The following is an 18,023-nucleotide window of genomic DNA, read 5'->3' on the forward strand; positions in this document are numbered from 1 at the left end:
CCCCACTCATGCTCTGTCTCTCTCTCAAAAATGAATAAACATTAAAAAAATTTTTTTAATATAAGAAAAGAATGAATTGCATTTGTATTATAGCCACTGTTTTTTATCCCTGTATGATTTCTGAAGTTATGCTAATGGCCCAACATAATTTGTCTTTGTAAGGAATCTGGGTATGGTGCATACTCTGTCAGTGGAGTACTGGGTATATAAGCTCCTTGGAAAAATAAATCCTTTTTAAAGAAAGACAAATGTTCGGGCGCCTGGCTGGCTCAGTCGGTTGAGTGTCTGACTACGGCTCAGGTCATGATCTCGTGACTCATGGGTTCAAGCCCCATGTCAGGCTCTGTGTTGACATCTCAGAGCCTGGAACCTGCTTTGGATTCTGTGTGTGTCTCTCTCTCTGCTGCTCCCGTTTGTGCTCTATCTCTCACAAAAATAAATAAACATTAAAAAAAAAAGATAAATTAACTATGTAACTTGCCATGATAACTGATAATAAAACAGCCTTCTTTGGGGTGATGATATTAAGGAACAGTTTATCTAAATATTTATAATGAGAAATAATGTTTGTCTTTTTTAAAATCTACTTTTATTAGTTTGGGAACTCGTTGTTTGAATCTACTTGGTTTCCAGCAGTTCATGGGAGATAATGATATGACATCAGACTTGGTTGATGAAGGAAAAGAATTAATCAGACGAGGTAAGATTTGTCTTTTAAAATAAACAAACAAATATAGAGACTCAAAATATAAAATTCAACTTGTATAATTCATAATTTTTAATCTATCCTAAGAAATTAGGGGCGTCTGGGTGGCCCAGTCAGTTAAGCATCCGACCTTGGCTCAGGTTATGATCTCATGGTTTGTGAATTCAAGCCCTGCATTGGACTCTGTGCTGACAGCTCAGAACCTGGAGCCTGCTTTGGATTCTGTGTCTCCCTCTCTCTCTCTCTGCCCCTCCCCCACTTGTGCTCTATCTCTGTCTCTCAAAAATAAATGTTAAAAAAATTATTTTTTAACTAAAAGTCTATATACAGGCTTCATAGCAAAAATAATTTGAAAACACAAATGATGGTTTCATTTGACTTTAAGAAATACTGCAGCAGAAATCATTAGTATGTCTTCAGCTAAATAATGCTGTTGGATGGTGTTGGAGTCATTTTCATGTTTGTCTGGAAACAGATTTGCCAAATTCAGTACAACTATAAAATTCATAAGTTGGAAGAATCATCAGTTTAATACTACAGAGAAAATCATTCAAGCCAAGGCTAGTTTTTAGAATGTGATGATCGTTAGCAACCTGTTAGAATGCGTGCAGTCTACTAGAATCTAATCCCAACACTGAATGTTATCAAATTCCCTGATGTTTAAGTGATAGTAGGGAAAAAAGGAAACAGACTTGCATGTAGGGACATTGATTCCTAGACATTCTCCCTATGTGTGTCTGGAGTTTTTATGTGATCATTAGTTAAATGTAAGCCAAAATATGTGATCCTTAGTTAAATGTAAGCTGCAGTAGAAGCTGTTGTAGCCTTCACATGGTCTCCTAGGAAGGTGGAGCTAGTTGATGTGATGGCTCTACTGCTTTTTGCACTAATTACACCTCATCTGGAGTATCATATTCAGTACTGGGTGAAGGACAGCCAGAATTATCTAGAGCATATCTTATTAAACACACACACACACACACACACACACACACAAAACACTGAGTGTATGGCCCGAACAGAATAAAGGAAAGGATATTTATGCAGAAAGAAGTATCACCTTAATTTAGAAGATAAGGCAAGAAAAGAGAAGTTACAAACAGATTTCAAGTTACCACGGGGAAGAACTTTTTCCTCACTAAAACCAGTTTAGACAAAGCCGGAAGGTCATCTCGGGCAAAAATGCAGAAGGTGTTCTCTGTGGACGTAGGTGGCCTCTATGGTCCTTTCTAACAATAATCTATTACTTTTGACTTTGTAGTAATTTAAAGGAAATTGGTCATAGCCTGATACCTTTACTTCAGTTACTACATTTAATTAAACCATGTTATACCAAATTTGAGACCACTTTTCTGTCTCTAGAGAAGAGAAAAAGGCAAAGGCAAGAAGAAGGTGAAAATCGAAGAAGAGTAAGTATAGTACTTAATTTGCTGTAACCTAAAGACTAATGTGAAGTATCATAAGAATTTAACTGATTTAGGATTGGCTAAAGACTAAAGAACAGTGGGAAAATGACATAGGACACATTGTTTTAAAAAGGTAATTTTAATACTTTCCGATGTACAGGCTAAGTGTCTTGTCAGATCTGTTCTACAAGTTATTAGTATTAAATTATTTCATGTCCAGTGTCTAGTAGTTTCTTGCCTATGGTAGGTTCTCAGTAAATACTTATTGAATGAATTAATAAATTCATGCAGTCTTGCTATTAAAGTCATTTTGATTGCTTTAAAGTTGTTATACCTTTTTGGTAATATGACAATTAATTATATTCCTCTTCAGTCTTCTGTTTACTGAAGCAAATTAACCTCCTCCCAGAGAGTAAAAAGGCAGCAAATTGGAAAAATCTAGTAACAGTTAACACAAATTTACAACCTCGTGGTATTCTCTGTACCGGAGAAGTGAAGACTCAGAGGAGGAGGCATGACGTTGGTCTGCATGTACTGTAGTGTGCGTCGTGCGAAAGGAGACTTGTTTATTTCAGAAGATATAGTTAGAACCAGAGAGGGGAAGCCAGTGGAGCCACATCTCCCTTCTCAAGGAAAATTTCTAACTTCCAAGTTTATCAGAATCGTGATGGGTTTCTCACACATAGAAACTTCCATGTCATTGGGGCACTTGGGTGGCTTGGTCAGCTAAGCATCCAACTCTTGATTTCAGCTCAGGTCATGATCTCACAGTCATAAGATCAAGCCCCTGTTTTGAGCCCTGGAGATTAAGATTCTCTTTCCCTCTCCCTCCCCAGCTTGTGAAAGGGCATGTGCACTCTCTCTCCAAAAGAAAGAAAATTTCATGTCCTCTAATAAGAGAGCCCGTGGCATGGCTATTTCAGAATGAAACTGTGCACTGCAGAGCAGGTTGAATTAAGTGACCTCTGATGTTCCGTTCAGTTCTAAGAATTTATTGAGTATTATCGCTCTCAATACGGTTTGACTGCAGTTATCTGGTATAGAACTCTGATTTTGCTCTCGAGAGTGACTTTTCAGGTTTTTGATATTTGTAGTTTATTCATAGGGGAGAAAATTCTGTTAACATCTCCTGAATTATCATGCGTTCTCATAACTTTTATGTGGTCAAGGTAAGCTTACTGTAGCTACAATATTTTGACATTTTAGAGGAATTGAAAAGGTTAATGTTTTGACATTTTAGAAGAATTGAAAAGGTTAAATATAGCTAGCAAAAATATTTATAAATGTTTATTTGTAAAAATTTGAAGACTGTATTAAAATCGTGTAATGACAAGAGAAATTATTTTTGAAAATTTTAATGGCACTAAGCTAATCATACTGATTGATTATCTGGTGAATTTCTGATGAGACTAACTGAATTTTATTACTCTACCTATATAATCTGTTGACGGGGATGAATTACTTTCTGCCTGTGAGTTCTTTTGTTATATATTGTGTTTCTGTCCTAGGAATGGAAAGAACGCTATGGACACACTAGAGAAGACTCCACGAGAAACAGAAATGTTCACGTTGACCCGAAAGAATCAAACCTCTCAGATATTAGTACCAACCGATGTAAGTAGTTTATTTAACTGTTTCCTTAGAAATTGTTTTATTATGCTTGCTTGCATAGTAAATGAGAATTAGGATATCCATTCAAAAATGTCTTTGTAAAACAGTAAATATGGCTTTGTAGTGTCTTTCGTTTCTCATCCCTCAGTGTACAAAAGGAAGGGAAACCCAAATATGTATTCTGGTGGGAGGAGAAGGTGGGGCAGCGAATGAAGAGTTGTGATTGTACTATACTAAGTAATACAGTACTTACCCAGGCATGTTGTAGGTGGGTGCTGATTTCCGCTCTTTACCTAGATGTTGTTCTTTACTTTTCTGTTAGTAGATATAGGCAATTCAGTCATTTTTATGTTTCCTAACTAACCCATATAAATCATGTACTTTCCTAGATGTACAGTGATATAGAGGAGTTTCCTTTCCTTGGGTTGCTAATTAATTTAGTGAGGGACTGATACCAAGCAGAAGCCATTTGCCAGTGTGTTAACTTAGGAAGCCTCCTCACATCCTTGGTGCTGCCATCTGCCCTGGAAAGGTGGCAGGAAATTTATTTTTCCCAGAGCTCTGACCTGAGTAGATGGCAGAAGATTCTTGTCTTTGGGGGAGATGAAGGAATGCTAAGAATAGAGGGGCCCAAAGGGAACTCACCTCAGGAGCTGGAAAAAGAGATCTTTACTGGGAAAGGATTTCTGGGATAAGGAAATATTCACTGACTATTTGGGAATGAATAGCACTTAGCCAGGTTAAGGTGTTTTAGGCAGAAGGGCAGATGACTGATTTGAGAGAATCTCTGGGGGAATACAAATTTGTTTCTATGACAAGAGCCTAAAGGATGAGCAGCCTGAAAAGGGGAGGCTGCACAGATAGTTGGGAAGCAGGTGTAACCACGCCTAGAAGTTTAGATTTTATCCCAAAGATAAGATTTCAATCAGGAAAGGAGCATGCTCAGATTTTTTGGTTTAAAAAGATAAATTTGATAGCACCATATAAAGCAGGATTTCCAGGGAAGTAAGACACAGAAACCTGTTTAATTTCTGTTTTGGTAATGCGATCAAGAAATGATGAGGGCCTAAAATAAGCAGTGACCCTGGAGATGAGGAGGAGAGGGTATGTTTGTATGAGATTTAGGGTAGAAGAAATTGGAGGGCACCTGCTTGGGTAGCTCAATAGGTTAAGGATCCAACTCTTGGTTTCAGCTCAGATCATGATCTTGAGTATTCGTGAGTTTGAGCCCCACATCGGGCTCTGCACTGACAGCAGGAGCCTACTTGGGATTCTCTCTCTCCTTCTCTCTCTGCCCCTCCCCTACTTGTGCTGTCTCTCTCTCTCTCTCAAAATAAGTAAATAATCTTTAGAAAAGAAGAAGAAGAAAGTTCCAGTTAAAGCTAGGAAATAGAGGGTGCCTGGGTGGCTCATGCAGTTGAATGTCTGACTCTTAATATTGACTCAGGTCATGATCTTGTGGTGTTGGATTGAGCTGAGCCTGCTTGAGACTCTCTATCCTTCTGCCCCTACACCCCCCTTGTGTGCACGCTCTCTCTCTGTCTAAACAATAGAAAAATAAAAAGCTAGGAAATAGAGGGAGAGTTCCAGAAATATTTGGAAACTTGTTTACCATGGAGTAGGTCGGTGGAAAGATGTGGGAGTATGGGAAAATGGTCAAGAGAAGAGGAAACACAATGCTTAGGATGATGACTTGGAGAGAACTTGGAATGTGGGAGGCAACCAATGTGTGCTGAATGAATGAGAGAAAAGATGAAGGGCGGAGTCCAAGATGACAAAAGTGTGAGATATGATGGAATTGGCTTGCTTTAAGTTTTCAAAAAGAACTAGGTCATAAAGTTCTTTTGAAGCTATTGGACTGCTCAAAACAACATTATGAAAGTTTAGGTTGTTTATGAAGAAAACCCACTCTGTCCACATAGAGAAGGGAGAGTTAGTTCTCTAGGTCTGTGTGTAATCATTAGCCACATGACGCTGTTAAGCATTTGCATTGTGACTGGTGTCCCATGTTGAAATGACCATATATTGGATGTGTTGAATTAAATTAAATATCTTAAGATTAATTTCATCTGTTTCTCTTTACTCTTTTAATGTAGCTACTAGAAAATTTCAAAGTAGATATGGGGTTTGCGTTTTATTTCTGTTGGACATTGCGGCCCTGAACTCTTGTCTTATGGGAAAAAGACTCAGATTCAGACCTTTTCTTGAAGAGTTTAAGTTGAATACATCTGAAAGAAAATTCTAGCCAAGAACTGAGATATAGCAACCCCTGGATGTACTGTGAAACCAACTGAAACTTGATAATGAACATTTTCACTGTTATGATACCATAGTTAAATGTTAATTTTGATTCATTTTAATTGAGTCTTTGCATTGCACTGCTTCTGAGCTACAAAGGAGAACTTTTCCTTGTTATTTTCTGTCATACTATTTATCATTTTAATTTGATTTTTAAAGGAATCAAGTAGTTATCTTTCCTTACTCTTGCCTTCATAATCAAAATTTAGATCCTTTATATCTTGACTTTTTTTGGGAGTCCATTGACTGTGACCCATAAAGACCATAGAAAAGTAGACATAACTTTTTTTCTTTTTTTACAGCAGCATCCAAATATACCAGGGCTAATAACAGGACTGAAAGGGACCGAATAGAGCTCCTCCAAGATGTAGAACCTTTGGATTTTAATGCAGAAACATTCACTGATGATCCTCTTGAGTCTGAGCCAGGAAGGTAAGCTCTGGCTGTGTCATTTGGCTCCAGCATTTAAAAATTTTAATATCATACATTTGATGAGATAAGCATAAGGAAAATACTCATTTCTACTGCTAATAAAAAACATATTAATCAACCTTTGGTATCTTTTTATAGCTTCTAATACTTTTATATTTTAAAAGTTATAGCATCCAGTAGTGGTAGTTGAAATTGCTATATCCATAAACTACTCGTGATATTATAAATAAGAAAGAAGAATTGAAATTGATAGTAAGAATCTGTGAAATGTATCGTAGTTAGCAACAGCTGCATAGCTATTACCATAGCTAGAGTCAGACTCTAAGCACATTAACCATAATACTGTGTTTTATGGTTGTAAATCCAGTTGGATTTGACTCAAGAGAGGCTTAGTAACTCACTCAGAGTCACACAGCTTGCAAGTGGCAAAGTCAGGTGCTCAAACCCCAGGACTCTGGCTGTAGAATCTGTGCTTTTAACCACTATTTTCTGTGAAAATGATTAAATGAAAGCAAAATATCATATGCATGAAGGTATTTGCTACATTATTGCCCATAAATAGGAAAAACACAGAACGTTCTATTTATACGGAACAATTAAGAGTAGTTATTAAATCTTCAGTTCCATAATATATTTGTATCTTTCTATCCCTTTTTTATAATATGTCTCTCACGCTGCCGAATGTGTATTCTAAGCTCTAAAAAAGCTGTTGGCTAATTTATAATTAAGTAAATCCCTTGGGATAATATCTTTAGAGAGTAAGTTTCTGCTTTCAGCTACTGAAATTTTACAAATTATGCTTATAAATTATGTAGCCACTTCCTTTTAATGTGTCTTTGTTTTTCTCTCCTCCTTTGTTATTTTTGATGCCTCAGATCATTTCTTTATCCACCTTTCAGGTATCAGCCTGGTGGACGATACCTCTCGATGTCTCACAGCAGAATATTTGATGATGTTTAAAGTCTGAAGAATTTATGGAACAACTAACCAAGATCAACACATCAGTTCAGTCTTTCCGAACATATGTATGCCCTAGGATTTATCTGTACTCTTAACGAAAAGTGTTAGGACAAACAAGGCACTGAAAGTTAATCCTATCTCAGTAATCATAGTTTATTGCCCATTGAATAGGATTTATGACCATTCCTGAAGTGTCTGCCTTAGAAGCAAAGGTGTAGTGGAAGGATTCAGGTCTTGATAAAAATCAGGACATGTTGAGAATATGTAGTTCAGTTTGTTTCAGGTTAGTTTTTTTTTTCAGGAAAGTTGTTTTAAAGGTCCAGAAAAGCCGTTAGTCATGACTAAATAACATTATAAGTTTTATTATTGTGATTTACATTTTTGCTGTTTCTAAAGAATATGTTACTCCTGTATTTATTTCCCAAAGAGATGGAGACCACAAATAATAATGGTATTTACAAAACCCATGTCTTAACACAAGGCTTACTTACCAGACATAACTGAATGTAGAAAGTTCTTTTTCAGCTCTATGTGCAAATTTGTGGGGGTTTTGCATGTATAATTAAGATTATACTTCAGCTGATAGTGTTAGTATCTTTAGCATGTGTACTATAATTGGGTGATTTATTATTCTTTCAGTCTTTGGTAGTGACTGGAAATTATTTTACGCTTTTGGTATTGCTTTGTAAAAGATTTTCATTTCAGGGAGAAATGTTCACCTTTATCATTTAGCATATTGACTTACGTGTTGATCATTCCTCTCAAGGAGAATCTGAAGCATTAATGGTAAATAGCAGGGTTTTTTTTTTTAAGAGCCAAAGAGTCCCATAAAATTCTCTAATTTTTAAAGGTGCCTGTTTATGCTTTTTGGAAAATCATATTTGGTTATCAAAAGGTAAAAAAATGTTATTATTAACACCTATGTTGTGGTTAATATTTCAATTTAAAAAAAATTTTTTTAACTAGTTTTTGAGAGAGGAAGAGAGAGAAAAAGAGCACACACATGAGTGGAGAGGGGCAGAGAGAGAGGGGGAGACACAGAATCTGAAGCAGGCTCCAGGCTCTGAGCTGTCAGCACAGAGCCCAATGTGGGGCTTGAACTCCAGAACCAGGAGATCATGACCTGAGCTGAAGTCGGACACTTAACCGACTGAGCTACCCAGGTGCCTCTAAATTGTGGATAGAGGGGAAATGTGTAATAACTTTGTTAAGTATGATTACTAAAAAAAATTTTTTAACTTTTGTGTTTAAGCCAAAGTTCGGTATTACATTTTAAATCATCAGTGTTTTATGGCACAATGAATACTGTACAGTTGAGCACAACATGCTTGCAGGAAGTTTCTTATGTCCCTGAAATTGTGGCAACTCAAGAGACCCCTGCTGTGGACTCCCCCAGCGGTGACTGCTCTCGAGCTTGCCCACAGTAGTCTTGGGTTAACCCCGGTTATTCTGTGTCATTGTGAACTGTGCTCGTTTTCACTCGTAAGTATCCCAGTTTGAAAATGATTTATGTAGTCATCCTAACAATATGATTATATGTTTTTTGAAGGTAATCCTCCCTGAATCATAATTTAAAATTTTTTATTTTGCTGTTAGTATTATCATGTAAATTTTTTAAAAGACAGTTTTATGCAAATACTGAACTGAATAGTAGATCATCCTAATTACCCGATTTTTTTCAGTTTTTATGATCGTGGAGGTTAGGCCCCCTTTTAAATGATTATAAATGGATAGATTTTATTCTCAGTCAAAGGTCATATGGACCACACATTTGAGAACATACACAGCCTTTCATTGTAAAGTGTGGTTAGTGAGCTACGGGCCAGGAGCAGAGATAATTTAGTACTGTTTGTAATTTCATGATTGACCATTCAATACCTTGGGCAAATTATGTAACCTTTCAGTGCCTCAATTTCTTCATTTGTGAAATGAAGATGATACTTGCTATTTACCTACTGATCTACCTCACAAAACTATTGTGAGGATATTGACGTTTATATGCTGGAGTCTATAAAAAACAAAACAAGTTGTTAGTTGTGCTGTTTTTCCTAGTGGTACTTGAAGATATTGAGTGGAGAAATGACCCGCCCAGAGAGGGTTCAGTTTCTTATAATTACAGAGAAGCAAAACTGTTTTTGGCATAATTTATCAAAAGTCCTAATAGTACTGCTGTATTTTTCATCTTTGGGTTTACCTTGAAATACTTTCCTTAAGTATAATATTGTTTCTCATCAGGTTTTGTCATGAAACCCAGATGCTGTAGAAGCAGAAAAGGAGAAGAAATTATCCAGTCACTTTTGTAACTTATAATGCCCTAAAATAAACTGATAGGAATATGTAGGGGAATGTACTACTTTCCTTTATTATTAAAATTTTTATGATTATAGTAATCGAAGTATATGTAATACTTCACAAACAATATAGCTCCCTTTGTGACTTTTGGGCTACTCCCCAAGTAATTCTTGGTTACGTGATCTAGACTGTTCAACTTTTTAAGCAGAATTTATCTTACAGGATTTTTTATATGATCATATGGGAAGGTTACCTGACTGGGTAAATTTGATTTAACCCCTTAAGAATAAAGAGTTTATTGCTGCAGAACTAAGTTAATATTTGTTAAGCCACCGTGTGTAGAAAACTGGAGTACAAACATAAGTTTTCTTTTGGGGGAAGCTTATGCAAAACATTACTACTAAATTCATACACGTTAAATGCAGAGAAATTTCCTGAAGAATTACTTCTGACAATTAGCTTTTAATGTCTTTCTTACATAATAATAAATAACTGATTACACTTTTAAAATTATTTTTCTAAACAGTCATTAGGTAAGCATATTCAGTAAGCCAGTAATTCAAATAGCCATTTCAAAAATAATAAATCTATTAATTTCATGAATTACCTGTAAGTTGCTAATTAACTTTTGTTACTACATCAATAACTTATCAACAGGGCATTTTTATAAAATTATTATTAAAATAAGGCATAAGGGACAAGCCTAATTGTTAGAATTTGCTCTCTTTCCAAATGAATACAGGGCCTTGGAATAATTTCAGTACACAAGAGGCCTTCATTTCACAAGAGTGGTAAGAGCTAAATTAAAAGTCAAGGATTTTCCATTTATAAAAAATAGATTAGAAATTTGGACAACCCACACCAAAAAGAAATGCTGTGAGTTGATCTGGTTTTGAATTCTATTTGATCACTTCTGAAATTTACACTGGTTGTGTACCCAAATGAAATTAAATGTGAAGAGGGAAGTCCATTTGTGTGTTTTTTATACTTTAGCATACAAATGAAAGAATTTCATTTATGTGCAATAACAAACCTCATTTTTTTTTATCTTGTAATAGATTCAGGGAATGTTCTTGATGGTGTGTTGATTACCATCTTAAAAGAAAAATAAACTCTCCATTATTATAATTCACACTGCTCAGTAACGTTGAGTTTTATACTTGTGATTTGAGTGGACCGTGCCTGAAAATCACAAGGATAAGTGTATTTGCACTAACGAGGCAAAACATGTCCCTGAAAAATCTTAACATACTTGAATCTCCGAATTGTAATGGGTCACATTACATTAAACTCTACGTGTTAAGAAGTAAATGGATTTAAAGTTTTATCTTTCCTTTCTTTACTTCCTTCCTTCATTCCTTTCTTACCTTCCTTTCTGAGTCTCTCTTTCTAATACGACTTTTAATGTACTGACAGATTAGTCTTCTGTTTTGTGTACACAGATGTTTCTGAAGATCTGTACACTCAAAAGGAACTAGTTCTGGTTCCAGATCCCACTACTTGAATAGCAATATTGCACCTAAAGTAGTGAAACAGGTGTTTCTAGACAACTAAGCAACATCTGAATGTAAATGTGATGTATGCTGGCTTGGTGTGTTGTCTTTAGGTCACTAAGGAGGGCACTTCATTAAAATGAAATATTCTCAGTGTAATGTTTTGGCATAAAAATGGATTTCCAAAACCAGTGATTGTTAAAACAAAACCCCAAAAAGATTTAGAGCCTTGAGGTATCTTTTTATGAAAAGAAACTCATAAATAACCTATGTCGCTGCCAAAGTTTTCATTAGAAGCTACAAGAGGTTGGAACACTACAAGAGGGTTACAGAAGGCCTTCTAAATTCCCTCAATATAGGGTACTTCTTCCTAAAGGACTTTGTTCCTGGTCAGAGAGCTGGAAGGCCAAACGGGTCCTCCCCACTCCCAATTCCTGAGGCCCTGTGATCATCTCCGCCAGCAGAGCAGGCACGAGCCCTGCCCATCCCAGTCCCATCAGTGGGAACATGACCTTACCTCTAATTCCTTTCACGCTCAGCCTGGTCTTCCTAAAATTTTATTGTCAAAAGATTTGTCCATTGAGGTTGATTGAAACCTTGCTGAAATTTTTAATTTGTTGATAAAGCAAGAATATTGGCATGGTCCTCTTCTTGTTGATATCCTAGAAGACATTTGTTTTTAACACACTTCTGGGGGAGAATTAACTATTTTTCTCCTGCAAATCTTTTCTTTTGTGGTTATCTTGATCTCCTATCATTTTCTAAAAGATTTTTTCTGTACTTAGGGCAAAAAGAGTAGAAAGAGTGGTTTACATGTCTATGGCAGACATGATGTAGGGGAAAGTCATAATTTATTAGTCTGAGTATACAACACCTTTTTGAGTTGATACTATTGATACAAATCTTACCAACCTAGTCACTTAGAGCTGTATTTCTCAAAAGAATGCTGGCTAGCGTCTTCCCGACTTAGTACACCAAGTTGTAGGGGAGAGACTGTATTTATTTTATTAGAAGCAATCCAATGGATTTGTTTTTGTCCATACTTTGAAAACAGCTTGAAGGATTTTTCTCATATTAGAAGGTAGAGAACATGTGGACATGTCTTTTAAATTACTGTAATTTAATATATATTTATAAATTAGATAGCCTTGAAACAAGAGCTCTAATATTGATGTTGTTACTTTCTGCTATTTAATTTTTATAAAATGTTTTTGTAGCAACTAATTGTAGTCCTTTTAAGTAGTTTAAAAATCTTTCTCAAATAAGTTCTACCCACATCCTGTTTACTTAGGGCAATATTCTAAACTTCAGTCGTCCAGTGTAAATTTGAAATGTACCTTCATCCCTTCAGTGTCTTTTTATATCTGCCAGTACTCAAGCAAAGTATACCAAAAGCTTAATTCCTGTGTTGCATTAATAAAGTACTTGTTCTTTATCTAATTCAGTGGATTAGGTGTAATAGAAGATAGGTCTTTTCAAGTGTTGCATCAGATCATATTTTTCCAGACGTTCATTATGTTGATTTTTGGTGCATGATGCCAAATTATCTTTAATCAGCCATTACTACCTGATATGTAATGACCAATGGGTTGTAGATTTAACAGTTTTTCTCTGCATATTCTCACTACATTTTCAAATATGTATGTGGAAAAAGCTGCAAAGTGCTACCTATAAGTGAGTTAGCATCTTTGGCCTTATCTATGCATAATGTTCTCTCAGTTTGGTTTTGACAAACTTGTGGACTTGCAGTTGCTTTGTAGTATTTTAAATTATTGTGATGTAATGAATTTTTTGAAATGTCTGATTAGCTATTAAAATATAGGAAATTATGTGGCTTTGCATGAAATAAAGTACATTTCTACAAGTTCCTAAGAATTTTGCAGATTATGCATTTGATTTCATACCATCTTTGAGATTAAACTCTTAAGGAGGCTGAAGCTTTGTTTTTAACAAATATATTAACAGATATTACAAATAAAATATTTTAAGATAAATAAGTAATTGGACTTTAGGTTCTAAATTACTTTCGTTCATAATTAAAATAAGTAATTGTGTTTTTTTTATTTTAACGTTTATTATTGAGAGAAAGAGTATGAGTGGGATAGAGGCCGAGAGAAGGAGACGCAGAACCCAAAGCAGGCTCTAGGCTCTCAGCTGTCAGCACAGAGCCCAACGTGAGGCTTGAACCCATGAACTGCGAGATCATGAGCTGAGCTAGAGTTGGTTGCTTAACCTAATGTTAAACACCCCTAAAATAAGTAATTGTTATAAAAATTAGAAATCAATGAAATTTAAAGCAGGAAAACAAGGAAAATGAACAAAACCAAGAGCTGGGTGCTTGAAACCATAGTTAGACTAAGAAAAGAGAGTTGCTTTCCTTTATAAATTGAAGTTTGAAGTTAAAAACATAATACCATTTAGGAACAAGACTATTGCTATTTAACATAGTACTGGAAGTCCTAGCCTCGGCAATCAGACAACTAAAAGAAATAAAGGACATACAAAATAAGGAAAAGTCAAACTTTCACTATTTGCATATAACATGATATTCTATGCAATAAACATGAAAGAGTCCACCAAAAAATTTCTAGAACTGATACATGAATTCAGCAAAGTTGGAGGATATAAAATCAATGTACAGAAAACTGTTGCATTTCTATACACCAATAATGAAGCAACAGAAAGAGAAATTAAGGAATCAATCCCGTTTACAATTGGACCAAACCCCATAATATACCTAGGAATAAACCCAACCAAAGAGATAAAAGATATGTGCCCTGAAAACTACAGAGCATTTATGAAAGAAATAGGAGACACAAAGAAGTAGAAAAGCATTCTATGTGGATTGGAAGAACAAGTATTGTTTAAAATATCTATACTACCCAAACCAATCTACACATTTAAGGCAATCCCTATCAAAATACAGCCAGCATTCAGGGGCACCTGGGTGGCTCAGTCAGTTGAGCATCCGACTTAGGCTCTGACATGATCACACGGTTTGTGAGTTCGAGCCCTGCAATGGGCTGTGTTGGCAGCTTGGAGCCTGCAGCCTGCTTCAGATTCTGTGTTTTGTCTCTCTCTGTTCCTCCCCTGCCCGTGTTCTGTCTCTCTCTCAAAAATAAATAAACATTAAAAAAAAATACAACCAGTATTCTTCCCAGAGCTAGAACAAACAATCCTAAAATTTGTATGGAACCAAAAAAGACCCCAAATACACCCCAAATATCCAAAACAATCTTGAGAAAGAAAAGCAAAGCTGGAGGCATCACAATTCCAAACTTCAAGCTATGTTACAAAGCTCTATTCATCAAGAGAGTATGGTTACTGGTACAAAAACAGGCACATAGATCAGAGGAACAGAATAGAAGATCCAGAAATGGACCCACAACTATATGGTCAACTCATCTTCAACAAAGGAAAGACTATCCAATGGAAAAAAGTCTCTTCAGCAAGTAGTGTTAGGAAAACTGGATAGCAAATACAGAAGAACAAAACTGGACCACTTTCTTACTCCATTCACAAAAATAAATTCAAAATGGATGAAACACCTAAATAATGAGACTGGAAACCATCAAAATCCTAGAGGACAGCATATGCAGCAACCCCTTTGAACTTGGCCACAGCAACTTCTTACTAGACCCATCTCCTGAAGAAAGGGAAACAAAAGCAAAAATGAACTATTGGACTTCATCAAGATTAAAAGCTTCTGCACAGCAAAGGAAACAACAAAACTAAAAGGCAGCCTACAGAATGGGAGAAGATATTTGCAAATGATCCATCTGATAAAGGATTAGTATCTAAAATCTATGAAGAACTTATCAAACTCAACACCCAGAAAACAAATAACCCAGTTAAGAAATGGACAAAAGACATGAAGATGCATCCAAAGAAGATATCCAGATGACTGACAGAAACATAAAAAGATGCTCAACCTCACTCATCAGGGAAATACAAATCAAAAACAGGATGAAATCTCACCTCATACCTGTCAGAATGGCTAAAAGTAGCAACACAGGAAACAACAGATATTGCAAGAATATGGGAAAGGGGTACTCTTGCACTGTTGGTGGGAATGCAAACTGGTGCAGCCACTCTGGAAGACATAATGGCAGTTCCTAAAAAAGTTAAAAATAGAAGTACCCTATGACCCAGCAATTGCACCACTAGGTATTACAAAAATACTGATTCAAAGGTGTATATGCATCTCATGCTTATAGCATCATTATCAACAATAGCCAAACTATGGAGAGAGTCCAAACACACAATGGAATATTACTCAGCTATTAAAAGAATGAAATCTTACCATTTGCAATGAAATGAATAGAGGTAGAGTGTGTTACGCTGAGCAAAATAAAATCAGGGAAAGACAAATATTCATGTGGAATTTACAACAGATGAACATAGGAGAAGGGAAGAGAAAAACAGGGAGGCAAACCACAAGAGACCCTTTTAAGTACAGAGAAATAGGGTTGATGGAGAGAGGTGGGTGGAGGGTGGGCTAAATGAGTGATGGGTATTTAGAAGGGCACTTGTGATGAGCACTAGGTGTTATATGTAAGTGATGAATTATTAAATTATACACCTGAGGGGCACCTGGGTGGCTCAGTCGGTTAAGCGTCCAGCTTCAGCTCAGGTCATGATCTCACGGTTCATGGGTTTGAGCCCTGCGTTGGGCTCTGTGCTGACAGCTAGCTCAGAGCCTGGAGCCTGCTTCAGATTCTGTGTCTCCCTCTCTCTCTGACCCTCCCCTGCTTGCACTGTCTCCCTCTGTCTCTCAAAAATAAATAAAAAACACTAAAAAAATTAAAAAAAAATTATACACCTGAAACCTATTTTACCATTTGTATTAAATCTAATTTATTTTAAAAAGTTTTTTTTAACATTCATTTTTGAGAGAGACAGAGCATGAGTGGGGGAGGGCAGAGAGAGAGGCCAAAGCAGGCTCCAGGCTCTGAGCACAGAGCCTGATGCGGGGCTCAAACCTGTGAACCACGAGATCATGACCTGAGCTGAGATGAGACACTTAATGGACTGAGCTACCCAGGAGTTCCTGCATTAAATAGAATTTAAATAAAAACTTGAAATAAAAAACACAGTGCAATTTAAGACAAGTAAAGGCAATAAAAGATATACAGATTTGGAAGGAAGAAATGAAAGCTGTCTTTGTTAGCAGATGACATGATGTCTATGTAGAAAATCTAAAAGAATTGACACAAAAAAATCCTGGAATAAGTGATTATTATAGCAAGTTTGCAGGATACAAGATTAATATGCAAAAGTCAATCACTTTCCCATATAGCCAATGGACAAGTGAAATTTAAGAACAATACCATTTACATTAGCACACCTCAAAATGAACTACTTAGGTATAAATCTAACTATATATATATATAGTTATATATATATAAGATGTAGATGAGGGAAAGTATGAAGCTGATGAAATTAAAGAACTGAATAAATGAAGAGACTCCATGTTCATGGAGAGGAAGAGCCAACACTCTCAAGATGTCTGTTCTCACCAACTTGATCTATAGAGTCCATGCAATCTGAATAAAAATGCCAATAAATTATTTTGTAGATATTGACAAACTAGTTCCAAAGTTTATATGGCAGCAAGAGACAGAAAAACCAACACAATATTGAAGGAGAAGAACAAAAGTCAGAGAATTGACACTACTCAACTTCAAAACTTACTATACAGCTACAGTAGTCAAAGCACTGTGGGATTGGCAAAAGACTAGACCAGTTAAACAGAAGAGAAAGCCCAGAAATAGACCCACATATAGACAATTGATCTTTGACAAAGGAATGACGGTACTTCAATGGAGCAAGGATAGTCTTTTCAACAAATGGTGTGAAATAACTGAATAGCCACATGAAAAAAAAAATCTAGACACTGCTGACTTTACATTTTTCACAAAAATTAAAATGAACCATAAACCTGAAACTATAAGATAAAACTATAAAACTTCTAGAAGATAACATAGAAGACAGGTGACTTTGGGCTTGGCAGTGAATATATATATATCACACAAAAATGTGTGTGTATGTGCACAAGAATACACATACAAGAATGTTCATAGCATTATTCATTATAGCCTCAACCATAAACAGTTCAATAAACAGAATAGATTTATTTATCCAACATGATGGATATGTACATAAAAAATTAAATGAAAATGAATGAATTGAAGCTATGCTACAACATAAATGAAACTCACATAATGTGTGCCAAAGGAAGGTAGACATGAAAAATAATATAGTGTGATGATTACACTTAAATTTCAAAAACAGGCAAAACTAAATTGTATAATTAAAAACATGGATGCTTTGTAGTAAAACCGTAAGAAAATCAAGGAAGAAATACCCATAGATATCACGCTATTGCTCACCTTTGAGGAGGAGGAAGGGATTAGTGATTGAAGTGCAGTGCCAGAGAAGCTTCTGCATTGCTGCCTGTGTTCTCTTGCTAGAGTGGCAGTGTTGTTGTTTTTTAAATTTTTTAAATATTTATTGATTTGGGAGAGAGTACAAGTGCGGGTGGGGGCAGAGAGAAGGGGACACGTGATCCAAAGCTGGTTCTGCACTGGTAGGCTGACCGAAGAGAGAGCCTGATGCGGGGCCAGAACTCATAAACCATGAGATCAAACCCGAGCCGAAGTCAGACTGAGCCCCAGGTGCCCCTGTAGGGGGGCGGTTTTATAGGTGTTGACTTTGAAATGAACTGTTGAGTAGTGTGTGCTTTTATGTGTGCTTTGCTATATGTGCGTTTTATTTTGTAATAAAGTTAAAGTCTTTAGAGAGAGTTAAATCATATAATTTACC

General features: G+C 36.0%; 1 protein-coding gene across 8 annotated transcripts in view; it reads left to right on the top strand.

Annotated features, from left to right (window-relative positions):
- Positions 1-13,195, top strand: part of LMBRD2 (LMBR1 domain containing 2) — a 52,505-nt gene extending 39,310 nt beyond the window's left edge. For 2 of the 8 annotated variants that reach the window (XM_029940993.1, XM_029940992.1), the window contains 5 exons: positions 597-700; positions 2,069-2,115; positions 3,621-3,726; positions 6,324-6,453; positions 7,329-8,342. In XM_029940993.1, coding sequence (XP_029796853.1) covers positions 597-700; positions 2,069-2,115; positions 3,621-3,726; positions 6,324-6,453; positions 7,329-7,413 — 472 coding nt within the window. In that variant the 3' untranslated portion in view covers positions 7,414-8,342. Of the gene's footprint in view, positions 1-596; positions 701-2,068; positions 2,116-3,620; positions 3,727-6,323; positions 6,454-7,328; positions 8,343-9,648 lie in introns of those variants that run through there. The other 6 variants (XR_003909424.1, XM_029940995.1, XM_029940997.1 and 3 more) reach the window with 6 other exon arrangements.
- Positions 13,196-18,023: the final 4,828 nt, after the last annotated feature.

This window comes from Suricata suricatta, chromosome 6 (genome assembly GCF_006229205.1).
Source record: "Suricata suricatta isolate VVHF042 chromosome 6, meerkat_22Aug2017_6uvM2_HiC, whole genome shotgun sequence".
In the NCBI taxonomy this organism is placed as follows: Eukaryota; Metazoa; Chordata; class Mammalia; order Carnivora; family Herpestidae; genus Suricata; species Suricata suricatta.